At 46.5% G+C, this 14479-nt stretch overlaps 1 protein-coding gene across 1 annotated transcript in view; it reads right to left on the bottom strand.

Annotated features, from left to right (window-relative positions):
• HS3ST3A1 (heparan sulfate-glucosamine 3-sulfotransferase 3A1) overlaps window positions 1–14039 on the bottom strand; it is a 92073-nt gene extending 78034 nt beyond the window's left edge. Inside the window, exon 1 of the mRNA XM_047708926.1 lies at window positions 13420–14039. Within this exon, the coding sequence (XP_047564882.1) occupies window positions 13420–14018 (599 nt within the window). The 5' untranslated portion in view covers window positions 14019–14039. The remainder of the gene's footprint in view (window positions 1–13419) is intronic.
• Window positions 14040–14479: the final 440 nt, after the last annotated feature.

Raw genomic sequence — 14479 nt, 5'->3', positions numbered from 1 at the left:
CAACCAGTTCAAAGCCTTGCGCCCACCCTAGAAGGCTGCAAACTATTGGCAGTGAGCCAAAGGTCTGTTCTGGCAAATAAAGTTTTATCAGAACACAGCCCAGCCTGTTCATTTACATACTAACTAAGGGTGCTTTTCCGCGACAAAAGCTTGGCTCAAGGGTTGAGACCTTCCGCCCGGGCATGGTGTTGGGGGGGGTAGGCCCGCGGGGACCTAAAATATTTACTATCAGGCCCTCTGATAGTATATTGCTGACCTCTGACCCAAGGGCCAGTTTTTCATTAAATTAGCAGTCAGTTTCTCTTGAGGCAGGCAGAGAGATTCACGCCCTGGAGATACAAGGTTGAAGAAGACTAAGGTGGTGATTCCACAGCTGGAGCACTTAGTTTCTCTAGAGACCCGGAGGCACATTCATTTTGGATTTCTCTAACAGGACTTCTGTTCACAATAGCCAGCGTCTTCCAAACTTTTCTCCCCAACAAGAGCCACTGTAACAAATACATTTTACAACTAACCCTCTCTGCACCCACTCATCTATGGCTATGTAAACATCGGAACCAACTTTGTCAAGATAATCCTTGTCTTGCTTATTACTACCTGGGATCAACACTCCTATTTCATCCTATCATAGTGGCTTTCATTTAAAAATTAACAATGGGGGTGCCTGGATGGCTCAGTCGTTGGGCGCCTGCCTTCAGCTCAGGTCATGATCCCAGGGTCCTGGGATTGAGCCCTACATCGGGCTCCCTGTTCAGCGGGGAGCCTGCTTCTCCCTCTCCCACTTCCTCAGCTCGTGTTCCCTCTCTGGCTGTGTCTCTCTCTATCAAATAAATAAAATCTTAAAAAAAAATTAAAAAATAACTACGGATTTCATTATAAATTCATGTCTTATAATTCACAGTTTAGGAAACTCTGGGTTTAACCCCAGCTTTTTTGATTGTCTTCCTTCCATCTTCACCACAGACCAAAGGTTATAAACTAGCCACCATTCACCTTCAGATGAGACTGGTCAGCTCCCCCCATGCACAATTTTGTTTTTAGCATTGTTTTGGGTTTCTCATGATCATTATATCATTTCTCAATTATGTTTTTTAAAAAGTCAGTATTCCGAGATTATTTTGAAAAATCAGAGGGTATGGCAATAATGAGTCTACTTTCTTACTTGGTAACCACCAGCTAGAGCTGAGAAGCGATTTCTCCCCAGCTTGCCGCCAACTTGCCACCCTCTGCCACAGGGCAAATGCACCTGAAAATCCCAAGAATTTTTATCACAGGCATTAGCTCCCCATGACCTCCCCGCAAGATAAATATAAAACAGATCCAATTTGTTTTGTTTCCATCATTAAACCCTAGCAGGGCTTTCTAATAACCCTCCGGCATTGGGGAGAGTTTTTTAACAGATACTTTTGTATCCCAAATCCTCCCACACCAAGAAGAAAGAGTGAGATCTCATTAGAAAGAAAAACAAGTAGCTTTTAATTCTTCTAAAAAAAAAAAAAAAGAAGAAAGAAAAACCCACAGCATTTGATCAAAGAACAAGAATAATTAAGAGTCCACCAGAAATTTAAAAAAAAAAAAAAAAGAAAGAAAAAAAAAGAAACAGAGGCCAGATTTTGTTTACTCAAAAGCTTTGTTTGGGAAATGAAATAATGTCATATCTGCAGCATTTTCCTAGAGCCACAACCTTCTAAACTATCAAGGTAAAACAGATGAGGCTCCTGTTTAGAAAGATGATGAGGCACACAATTAGCTTTGGTTATATCTTAACCCTTTTTTTGTTTGGTTTTCTTTTTTTAAACTTCATGAACTTCGAAAGAATCTACAAAGATTTATGACCATACCAAACACATTCATCGTTTTTGACTTTGTCCTTCAAACCCGCCTGGCAACTTTGATATTTCTTATCGAAAGGAGAGATCTAATCCAAGTAAGAACACTGAAAAAGGGTAAAGGAATTTTATTCCCATAATTTGATTGATTACTTCCTACTCTGAACACTCAAGAGAGAAAAAGCAAACTTAAAAAAAAAAAAGAAGAAGAAGAAAGAAAAAGCAAATTTCTTCCTGTCTGTACTGGGATTTCCCCTACTAATCTTTACCAAGCAGGCACCAACCATAAAATACAAATTACTCATGAGGATCCACGGGCCAATCATGCTAGCTGGGTCCCCAAATCTATACGCACCGAAATAGTGGGGAAGTAAGTCATCTGAGATGAAAACCAGCCACTGAAAGACAAATTGACCGTTGACTCAATTCAATTCAATGCTTTAAATCATGCATTCTGGAAAGAGCAAAATGTAATGCTATAACTTGTTCCATTCTCTGGAACGTTTCTGTCATAGTTGCCAAGTCTCCAAAACCGAATTTGTATCTTCTAGTCTTCTGGATACAGAATTGTTTCTTTCTTTTTTTTTTTTTTTTTTTTTTAAAGATTTTCTTTATTTATTTGACAGAGATCACAAGTAAGCAGAGAGGCAGGCAGAGAGGAAGGGAAGCAGGCTCCCCGCTGAGCAGAGAGCCGGATGTGGGGCTCGATCCCAGAACCCTGGGATCGTGACCTGAGCCTAAGGCAGAGGCTTTAACCCACTGAGTCACCCAGGCGCCCCGGAATTGTTCCTTAATTGTACTCTCCAGAACAGTACTGCAGAATTAGAAGCCCCTTCTTGTCTTTTAGCTGAACATTGAGCAAGGCATGGCGGACTCTTTGTAAGCAAGACAGTCTTTATCTCCCAGATACCCTCTGATTCCAGCAACCTTTAGAATCTATGATCCTATCGGCTGGAACCAAAGGAAATTCACATCACCAGCGATGTCTTACGTAGCAATGACCTGACCATTAGAGTAAAGGGCTTGGCGCTCATGATGACCGGCTGCCAGTGAAGCAATTAGATGATGTGATTAATAAAATAATAATGAAGATAGACAGAATCATGCTTTGGGGTGACAATTAGGTTGTGCCCTGATGGGCAGTATTAGCATACCTCAATTAATTAAAAACAAAAAAAACGTCAAACAAAAGGTGTACACAAGGGGGTTCTCCTGGGGGGCTCTGTCGGTTAATCTGCCTTCAGCTCAGGTCATGATCTCAGGGTCCTGGGATCAAGCCCCGGCATCATCGGCATCATTGGGCTCCCTGCTCCATGAGGAGTCTGCTTCTCCCTCTCCCCGTGCTCCTCACTCCTGCTCTCTCTGCCTCTCTCTCAAGTAAATAAAATCAAGGAAGGAAGGAAGGAAGGAAGGAAGGAAGGAAGGAAGGAAGGAAGGAAGGAAGGGAGGAAGGAAGGAAGGGAGGGGGGAGGAAGGAAGGAAGGGAGGGGGGAGGAAGGAAGGGAGGGGGAGGAAGGAAGGGAGGGGGAGGGAGGAGGGGGAGAAAGGAAGGGAGGGGGAGGGAGGGAGGGAGGGAGAAAAAATGTACACACACAGGGAAGAGTGAGAAATCAGGACGTTGGCAGTGACTCAGCCGTACTCAGGAGGACCAGGCACGTGTTCAGTGGATTCTTACAGGCAATGACGGGATGTAATGACGGGATGAGGGGAGCCACCAGACACAGCCCCCAGCTCACCCGGCCCCAACTGCCAGGAGCAGCAAATAGCCTTCCCAGCCTTCCGACTGCTTGTCCAACACCATCTTGGCTTTCCCATACAGCAGTTTAGGAGGAAACTTACTCATGTGGACCACTTCAAAGTTAAGAGGTTTTGTTTTTGGTTTTGGTTTTTTTTCATAGTTAAATTGTTTGTATTTAACGGGGGGAGGGGGACCAAATGAACGGCCAAGATTTTGCTACACTCAGGAAGATGGATTTTGTCATCAAATTACTTTTGTAAAAAGAGTTGGAGAGAGAGAAGTTGAGCAAACACGCAAGTGCTTTAGTTTTTCCATACGGATTAAAAGATTCACAAAGGTCTAGAACTACCTTGAAAAATTTATTTTTCCAACCATATATCAGTACATTGCCCAATTTTCTAACGAAATGTCCAAGACCACGATCAGACATGTTCCATCCCATGGGCAGCCTTTCCATCCCCACAATCTTGGAGCCACTGGCAGAACCACACAGGGGTAATTCTGAGAACCCAACAAAATACCCTGGTGGGGAGGGGCTGGCCCAGGATCCCACACAGCCCTACCATTGACTTGGCTATATGACCTTGGACAAATTACTTCACCTTTCCCGGCCTCTCTTTCCTGATCTCTAGAAGGCAAAAAGTGATAGGATTTATCTAATAACAGTCATCATATTAATAAGATATCCAGACTACATGCGGTAACATCCAGCACAAGGTAAGGCCTCACCAAATGTCACTAAATCGTTCCTGTCCATTTAAAATAAAAGATCGTCCGTCCAGACAGAAGATCAAAAAGGAAACACTGACCTTGACGATCCTTTAGACCAGCTGGACCTCACAGACATACACAGATCATTCCAACCAGAGTAGCAAAAACACACATTCACCTCCAGCACAGGAAGAATGTTCTCTAGGACGCATCACGTGCTGGTCCGCGACACAAGTATTCACAAACTTAAGAATGAAACCATGTCAAGTATCTTTTCCAACCAAATGGTGTGAAACTAGCGATCAATAACAAGGGGAAGGGCGCCTGGGTGGCTCAGTGGGTTAAGCTATGCCTTCGGCTCAGGTCATGATCTCAGGGTCCTGGGATCGAGTCCCGCATCGGACTCTCTGCTCAGCAAGAAGCCTGCTTCCCTCTCTCTCTCTCTCTCTGCCTGCCTCTCCGTCTACTTGTGATCTCTCTCTGTCAAATAAATAAATAAAATCTTTAAAAAAAAAAATAACAAGGGGAAAACTGGAAATATGATGGATATGGAGAGATAGAACACCGTGCTCTTAAGGCAGTTTTAAGACGAAGTTTAGAGCAACGAGTGCCTACGTTAAGAGGAAAGAAAGTTCTCTAATGAGCAACCTAACGTGACATCTCAAGAAACTAGGAAAAGAACCTCCACACCCAGAGTTAGCAGAAGAAAGGAACAAAAAGCAGAGCAGAAATCAATGGAATAGAGACTAGGAGACTCTATTTCATCAAACGTCCATTTCAAGGTTCAAATATTTTGCTATTTTTAAGAAAGGTTCAAAACGCACGAAGAAAAGTGTAGAGCGACTAAGATGGAAAGATGCCAAACACCAAATAGAGAATGGTATTAAATCACAGAAACAAGCATTATTAGCCTGCTCTTTGCACAAAACGGGTTCATAAAACTAATCCAATTGGTGGGGGACCGGGGTGGCTCAGTTGGTTAAGCCTCCTGACACTTGATTTTGGCTCAGGTCATGGTCACAGGGTCTTGAGATCAAGCCTTGCGTGGGGCTCTGTGCTGGGCTCTGTGGAGTCTGTTTAATAGGAGTCTCTCTCTCTGCCCCTCCCCACCACTCTCTCTGTCTCTAAAAATCAAAAAAAACTGATCCAATCAAGAAAGAGAAAAACGACTAAAAGGAAACATTAGGTTTTTCATGTCTCAAGAGTCAGTGCGCCCGGTTTTGTTTTGCTTAAGTAAAGATGTAATGTGGATAACACTATTTTTACAGTTGTTAAAAATATCAAAGGCAATGTTTCAAGGGAGATTTTCATTACTCTGGTAAACCAGAATCTCCAATGCACAACTGTGTGTTTAAAACCAGAAGCAGAAAATGCCAGGGTGTCCCCCAGGCGGAACGTTTGAATCTGATGACGCGGGACATCCAGGCTCAGTAGTCCCAGTGGGAAGAACCCCCCTGGGTGCCCAGGTCCTGGCTCTCCAGTGTTCTAGAAGCTGGATTTTCTCCAGTCCTTCCTTGTCCTTGAACCCTGGGATCACTCCATGTCTGTGTTGCTCCCACGCCTGGTCTCCTAAGCCACAGTGTGTAAACCAAAGGCACCAGGTCAAGTGAGCAGACAGAAAAGGGAAGCTGGCAAGAAGATCTGAGATGTGCCGGACCTCAGCCACGAGAGCAATCATTCAGCCCCATGACCAGCTTCCCTACCCAACAACTGCTTCTCCTGTGTTGCAGCCAAAGAGCCAGACGCCCACGACGGATTTGCCTGTGACCCCTAACTGCCGTTCTCTGTGCTATCTAAACCTGTCCTGGACATCACCAAAGTTTCAGAACAAGCAGGATTTGGCCAGGGATGGGTGACTTTTTATTTTGTCTTCACGTTAACATGCACCAGCCCTAAGAGAAGAGAAGCAAGGAAACACGAAACAGTCTCTGTGTTTGTTTCAGGGACAGGAGACTAGGAGGGGAGCCATGAGCCGGTTCTACTGGGGAATGAGCTGAGGGAAGGATCAGCATGTCTGGAAGCGACAGGTGTTGGCAGGGGCAGGGGACGCCGGCAGGCCCACGCCGGGGGCCTTCGGAAGGAAAGAAGGGACAGGGCAGAGACGGGAGCCGGCGGGCAGAGCAGAGTCCTGCGATCAGAGCCCTCGCCCGTGATGCCATAAGGCATCTCCTCCCTTCTTTGTGGATGTGGCTATTTTTCCTTTGGTTTTAAAGTAGTATTAGATAGTGAGACTCTTTAAAAAAAAAAAAATAGCACCAGGGTGCCTGGGTGGCTCAGTTGGTGAAACGTCTGCCTTTGGCTCAGGTCATGATCCCGGGGTCTTGGGCTTGAGCCCCCTGACTGTTGGGCATCTTCCCTCTGCCCCTCCCCCCTGCTCACGCACACACTCTCTCTCTACAAAAAAAAAAAAAAAAAGAAAGTGCAGAAAATTCTCCGATACCCCTCCACCCAGACTCCCCTAAAGTTAGCATCTCACATTATTCTCGTACCGGGATCAAACTCCAGAACTGATCTTGGTATCATTCCATGAACAGACTAGCCCTGTAATTCCCATTCTTCCATCGGGATCTAATCAAGGGTGCCGCACAGTGTTTAGTCACTAGTGGTTAGTCTCTTGTCTCTGATCTGCACGATCTCCGTGTGATAACAAGGCGGTATTAATCTTAACACCTGGCTATAATGGGGTCTGCCAGGGTCTCCTCTGTAGTGTTCCTATTTTTCCCCTCCTCCCTGCGTAACTTTCACCTGACCACCGCCCCTGTCCCCCAACCTGCCCTCCCCGGGCACAGAGGAGCTGCCGTCCCGGGAAGGATTCTCTCTTTGGGACTCTGAAAGCAACCTCCTGTGACACCATCCCCTGTGCGTGGGATCTTCATAGTGTGTCTCCGTGCATTCGGGATTAAACATGCTTCTATGTGGTGCCTGTTAGGAATCTGGGGACCCTCCTCTAGAGCCTGTACACCACAGAGGAAGGAATAAGGCTGCATTACTGCTGTCAAAATAAAATCATCTGGAAGTATTTTCATTTGAGGCCAGCTTTCAGAAACAGAGGAAACATACACTAACGAAACTAATCTGGGGCATCTGGCGTTCCTTTTTACTCATGCGCATTTTTAATAAAAATCTCCTAATCATTTATTTCTTGTTTCTCAGGTTTATGGTGAAGGCAAGTCTCTTTTATTTCTCTCCAAAGAATAAACTCTTTGCCTAGAAGGAGTGAGCTCAGACAGGCAAAGCACAGCTCAGCCACGCTAGACAGGCGATCCGCACTCCAGGTGCTTCCCAAGGTGACCCGTCCCGCTTTCCCTAATTAACAGCACTTTCTCTCTGATAACTGAGGTTTTTCCAAGTTCAAGCGGCGGCCTGGGTCCCTTGCTGACTCTCCCTCCCACTAGGTGGCGCTACATGTCACCTCCACAGTGGGCTGCCCTCCACCGTCTGCAGAAAAGGATTCTATTTTTCAACTGTGCAAGAAAATCACACAGCTCGTGGCAAGTACTAGATTTCATTCATAATGAACACTCCCTCTTTTTTTTTCTTTTTTTAACATTCACTGTCATCTGACAGCTTCTGAAACAGGTCAAGCCTGGACTTTTGGGATACTGTCCTCAAGGGATCACGGGGCAGCACAGTGGTCATGACCTTTCTGACTAATGCAAAAAAAAAAAAAAAAAAAAAAAAAAAAAAAATCAAGTGTTGCATCACCAGAGACCAGCAACTGGGAAGATGCTTCAGGTCAGGTCACTGAACTCTGCATTTCCTCAATTTCTCAGTTCTGGTTTCACACAGGTTTATCTGTTAACTGTATTATGATCTGCCACAGAGATTCTTAAAACTGTATCAAATTAGCAAACGTGCTGTGCAGCACCTTAAGACACTGTCACAAATGCGAGGAGCAGGGAGTCACAACATTATGTAGTTACAGTACCACTCTGATTCCCCTATTAAAGGCATAGCTTCAGAAAGAAATCTCATTTTTCACAATTGTAACTCATCACCCCAGCAGAAACCAATTTGCGAAAAGCGGGGAGTCTAGGATCACCAGGAAACTTACCAAGAAAGAACACTTTTTAAACCACTGAGCCACCCAGGTGCCCCGAAAGGACACTTTTTATCAGGCAAGTTACTATTACTTGGGGGAGGAAGATGTCCTCCCCCTAAGGAAAAGTGCTAAGTGTGTTAAGTTCGCAGCAGGACCAGGCAGTTAGACTGATGGTTAATTGCAATTTGCAGTTGTTCACATGGTTTCCCCCTTAGAGATGGGAGGCCCTTTCGTTGTTTATATCAAGGAGGTTTGTTTGCTCTGTGACACTCTTCCCCTCGCAATGTGAGCATCTGGTCTATGTAAGGTTAGCCCCCTCGTGTCATTAATTGCACAGGCTTATTATTTTATTCCCATGACCCCCTCCAAAACACAGATCCGGCATGTATGCCTTGCTGGCCAATCAACAGACTTATGTATGCGAGACACATATTTTGGCCGGAGGATTCTCTTTTCAAGGGGAGGGCAGCAGACCATATTATGGAGCGTTTTTTGCTCTGAGACAGTTATGCCTTTCACATGAAACGTATCCACACACGATAAATCTCATTGTTATAAAGGAATATTGGAGCATGCGAGGTATTCCCTGTTCCAGGCCATAACAAACATGGTTTTTGTTGTTGCTGTTTGCATATGCCTGTTGCATATCCTGAATGCTGATAGTGCTCGGGAGTTTGACAGTAACTTAGTAACTTGCCTGTTCCTAATTCCATCACTTTACACACCTATACGGTGCCTGTTCTTACCCGCACACTTGGACACACACACATACTCACAAAAGGAACTGGGCTGTCTGAACTGGGACAGACGACAGGGAGTCGTCTACTGGGATGCTAAGCCCAGAGGGGAGAAGTTCAGCTAACAAAATGACAGCACGGCGGCCTCTCACAGGGGCTGTTTGCAGCCTCTGGGGGGATAGAGAGTGTATCGTCCCTGAGAGCTCCTGGGAACTCTTACACCCAAGAGAAACTGCACCCTCTTCCCCTATAGACGAGCACCCTAGACTCGCCATCCAAAGCAACTTCTGCCCGCTTTCCTCCTCACCCCACATACCGTCCCACTGTTCTTAATGCTGCTCTAAGGACAGAAGAGCTCTCTTTGGACTTCAGTCCCTATGACCTTGCATGGGTGGCCAGACTCTGCAGCTCCCTTGGCTCGAATTTCATTTCCACCCCTTCGTGCAGAAGGGGCTCGTCGCTCGGGAGGGTGGGAAACTGTACATGGAGGTACTTTGCAGCTGCTCCCAGCTGCTAAGAAAGGCTGGTTTCTCCTGATAGGCACCGAAAGTTCCTCCGTTCCATCTGCCTCCTCAGTGGATTTGGAAAACAAGGCAATGATCGTTAGAGGCCAGAAAATTTTAAAATTATGATGAAGTTGGGGTGGACATGGGGGAGAAGAGAACCAACTCCTAAACCCCAAGTTGAGTGATCTTTGATCTTCCTGGATGCTATGGAGTAAAATATTTTAGTGATACTCTTCTCCACTCAAATTATCCAGTATTCCTAAAGAAAACACATGAACACATAAAGTACTAGCACTTTCAGAAACATGGAACACTATCTTGCCCCCAAATTCGAGACGAGACGGAAACGTTACAGAAAATAATAGCGTTACTTATATATACACATATATGTGTGGGTACACATATACCTTTAATACTTTATAAATAGGTATCGTTTGTCTAACAGCAACAACAAAAAACCCAACACAACACACCTTGCTGGCGCAGAAATACACAGGGAGAGGGAGGCCTTCTTATTGACGTCTAACCTGCTTTTGAACTACCATAGAGGCATTTGACATTCCAGAAAAGGATCCAGAGTTTTAAAGCAAATGCAACAATCCCCTACGTTCCTTTATGAACCCGCCACCCATACAATGGAAATGCAGACTGTTCACTGCAAAGCATTGCTTTCCCATGACATGCAAGCCGCAAACATTTGTTGCACTGGTATCATGTCTGCTAAATTAAGTAATGTGGAATGTTTTTTAAAACCTATCAGGGTGGAGTTTCATTCACATGCAGAAGACTGGGGTGAAGCATCCCCTGTGATCGTTAAGAAATTTCCTGGCATATAAATATCGGCCTGTTTTCATTTGTTCTAGAATAACATTAGGACATCTTAAACTAATTCGGAGTAACTTCCTTTCTTAAGGGATTTTGAAAAAAACTCACTTTCTTGCCTTTACTACCAACCTGCTGGAAGAAAGAAATTGATTATACTGGTCTCCCAGTGCAATTTGCAAAGTACTTTATGTTTTCTCCCAGTGGAAATTGATGAGGGAAATTTACCAAAACATCCCAGCCATGGTGTCCTCCTTGTTTTCTTTCTCAAACTCATTCTCCATGGCTTTTCCCTCTGCTTTCCTAACAACACACTTCTCCCTTTGTCTGGACAGTAGGGGGCACTGCCACAACGAACTATTATGGCCAACTGTGAGATGTCACCAGGGGAAAAAAACGCATGAGTTGGACATATAGGACTGTCCCGTGTCAATGAGCATCTAAAAAATATTTTACACATTTTTTCCCTCCATAATTCACTTCAGGGTGCAAACGCTGCAGTTTTCTTTCTGTTCATGTTGTTGTTGGCGGGGGTGGGGGCGTGGGGGGGGGGATAGGGAGTCAGCAGTATGTGGTCAAAATCCCATACTACAAATTTGGGGCTGACTCAGGAAGGTCTCACCAAATCCCTAACTGTAAATACTACCTAAACACAAGCAGTAACATGCGATTAACATAGTTTAAGTAGTATTCCGTGCAAGAGATTTTTTTTTCAGTTAGTCTTCAGTTTCTCTCGCAAACGTCAAACTCCCAAGTTCAGAGCCAAGATGAAAGAGAACTGTGGCAAAATTTCATTAAATAATTGCATAATCCAGGCTGCATAGGTGGAGGAGTTTTTTTTTAAGTAAGAGTTTTATATGTAATTGAGTTAAACTTAAATTTATGCATCCAATAAAAACCACTGCAAATGGTAAAACAAAGACATTGCTCCGACACTTAGAAAATTAAATTCAGCAAACCATGAAGTCTACCGTACAGTTATTTTTGTAACTACCATAAATTGCTTTAAAACACTCCTCTGCTGGAATCCAGCAGAAACAATTCAAGGAGAGATTTACTTTACAGCGTGCATCTAGTTTCCAAAAGAGAGAGTGACCTAAAAGTTTATAACTCTCCTTTCTTCGTCTACTTCCCCTTTTTTTTTTTTTTTTTTTTTTTGGTTAGTACTTGTGTTTCTAGTTACCTTGAAACCTTCCTTCTCTTACGTGAGCTCAGAAAGGCTCACAGAAAATAAGATCCAGGTCTGTAGATATCCTGTGCCCTCAAATACTCATTTCTGGAATAAGAAGAAACAATCCTACTTTATGGAAATAGGGTCTATATGGCAAAACGAAAATAAAGGGTTTTAGTACTAAATATTTCACCGTATTTAATGGCACCTCACAGCCAAACATTGTCTTAGACCTTTCGTGAAACTGACTTGAAATGTGTTCCTTTCCAGCACTATACCAGGCCCAATTCAATGCAAACGACTATAGATAAGAGTTTTAGGAGTCTTTAATCACTTCTTTCTTGTGTCCTTGATGGAAAAAACAGAGCTGCCTTTGTGCTAAAAAGAAGGACCTGTTGTTTTCAGATTCAACAGGTCATTTTTATAAGAACTTCCCAGAGGATACAACATAAATGATAGAAACACAGGGGGATTTTTTAAGTGTCTGATGATTTTAAATGATTCATATTCTATATTGAGGGAAGGTGGTTGTTTTTCTTTCCAACAAATGGAAAGTTACTGTTTTAAAAGTGTTTAATGTTTGAACTTGACTTTTAGGACCCAATGTTTTCTCCTAAGTTAGGTTACTGTAAATTCGGCTCCCGAAATCAACCTGGGGGCGGGCCTGACCAGGCTCAAGTAAATAAGCTTGTCAGATCATGTCCATTTCTGTTTGGGAGATGAATTATTTGTTTAGTGGACTTTTGAAATATATCTAAATTGTACTGTCACTTTCGCAATGTTCTTTTCAGTTAAAATAACAGAGAATGCATGCTTAATGAACAAGATGAAACTTTGTAAAATGAAAATTCCCGCCACGTGATTTTTGGTTGTTCTCAGAGGAAAGAAACAGGCCAATATTTTATGGCAAATAAAATCCAGGTGACACCAGGATTTATTGGCGTGTGGCTGATTCCATTACTAAAGGTGGTCTAAATTTGAGAAGACTGGCAAATTTAAGATTAAGATCCGAATCACACTTGTTTCCTAAACTTTTATTAGGAGGCTTTTTCACAATGTAACCAGTATCCTTATTTTTCCCCCTTTTCTTCTTTTAAGGAAAAAAAAAATTGGCTACCTCTTGTGTAAAGAGAATTATTTGAAGATCTTTAGTAGGAGTTTCAGCCAGGCCAAAAACACAAGGTAGCATTCCCTTTAAATTTAGAGAACACCTTCCAAAACTCATTTCCTCACCACAAACAAAAGTTATTTTATCCAGGAGCCCCTCCTTACAGCCCCTGACTGGCTGTTGGCACTTGGGCGAACATATATTTCCCAACTACCGAGACTTTACCGAGTTCTTGACATTTTTACTAAGTCTCGATATTACTTACCACCCAGGACAATGATCTGGCCAAGGGTCAAGGTAAATGAAGACGTGAGGGCAAAGACTGCGGGAGCCCCAGGGGCTAGTTCCGCAGAAAGTAAGAAATAAAAACTAGGCGTTCTGGGGAGCGCATGGAGTAGACTGCAAGGCTAATGATTGAGGAACAGGTTTCTCACTTAGGAAGTTCCTTTTCCCCCCCTGTAGCTAACAACAGGGTCACTTTCAGGGAGCAGGAGGAAAAGATGGCATTGGCTGTGTGACGGTAAAGAAGTCCCCAGGACTAAAGAAAAAATCACGAAGGCCAGAATTTCCCTCCCACCGCCTTCCTCGACACCCGCCTCTCTGGAAGCAGAAGGCACGGGGGGGGGGGGGGGGGGACGAGACCCCTCAACTCAAAAGCAACCACTGAGGACCCTTTGCCCTCTGCAGGAAACCCGGAGGGAGGGGAGCGGGGGTCCCCCCATCCCACGCTTCGGCTGTGCCCCGCGCCCGCTCACCGGTACCAGGCGAGGCCCTTGTCGTAGCTGCGGTCGAAGAAGTGGGGCTCGGCGCCCACGGCGCGCACATCGGGGTGCACGCGCAGGAACTCGAGCAGCGCCCGCGTGCCGCCCTTCTTCACGCCGATGATGATGGCCTGCGGCAGCTGCTTGCTGCCTTCGTCCAGCAGCAGGGCCAGGGTCCCCGGCGGGGCCTCGGCCACGCTGCTCCCGGCCCCGGAGCCGCCGGGACCTCCGGCCAGCCCGGGGGGCTCCTCTTCCCAGGCCGCCTCCTCGCCGTCGTCGCGCGGCGCGGGCGGCCGGCGTCCCCGCCACTGCCGCAGCTGCAGGAGGCGCTTCCTGTGCGCCGCCGCGGGCCACACCGCCAGCTTTCTCGGGCCTCCCGCCAGGGCGCCGTGTCCCGGCGCCCCCGCCTCGTCGCCGCCGCCCGACGGCCGCACCGCCGGGCCCGCCAGGCTCTGGCAGCGCTCGGCCAGGCAGTAGAAGACGTACAGGGACGTGAGCAGGGAGCAGAGCATGAGCAAGAACTTCCGGAAGATGCTGCGGGACAGCGGCTCGGCGGAGGCGGGGTGGGCGCCGGCCGGGCCCGGAGGGGCCATCCTAGCCGGAGGCGACGTCGGGCCGCGCGCGGGCCATGCTAGGCCGGGACTCCGCCGGGTGCCGCGACCTCCTGCGGGGGGCCCCGCATCGCCCGTGCGTCCCTGCAGCCGTGCGAGCTGCCCCGGGGGGACTGAGCCCCGGGCGCCCCGCGCGGGATCCCTGCCTCCGGTCGAGGGGGCGGGAGGGGATCGTGGTGCGGTGCTTAAGAAACCATCGTCTTAGACTCGCCCGAGTCCCGAGCCTTGGGGTCGCGCTCGGCGCCCGGGTTCTCCGAGAGTCGCCGGGGTCCTAGCGGCGGCGGCGAAGGCGTGCGTCTCAGCGCCGGCCCCGAGCGGCCTCTCGGCGCGGGTCCCCGCTCAGCGATCCTGCATCCCTCGCTCGGTCCCGGGGAGGGCACTCGAGGCTCCCGGGCCGCGGAGCTCCGTGCGCTGCAGACAGCTGCGAGCGATAGTCCCTTCCT

Source organism: Lutra lutra, chromosome 16, assembly GCF_902655055.1.
Source record: "Lutra lutra chromosome 16, mLutLut1.2, whole genome shotgun sequence".
NCBI classification, from domain to species: domain Eukaryota; kingdom Metazoa; phylum Chordata; class Mammalia; order Carnivora; family Mustelidae; genus Lutra; species Lutra lutra.
This window is presented reverse-complemented; position numbering and strand designations above follow the sequence as displayed.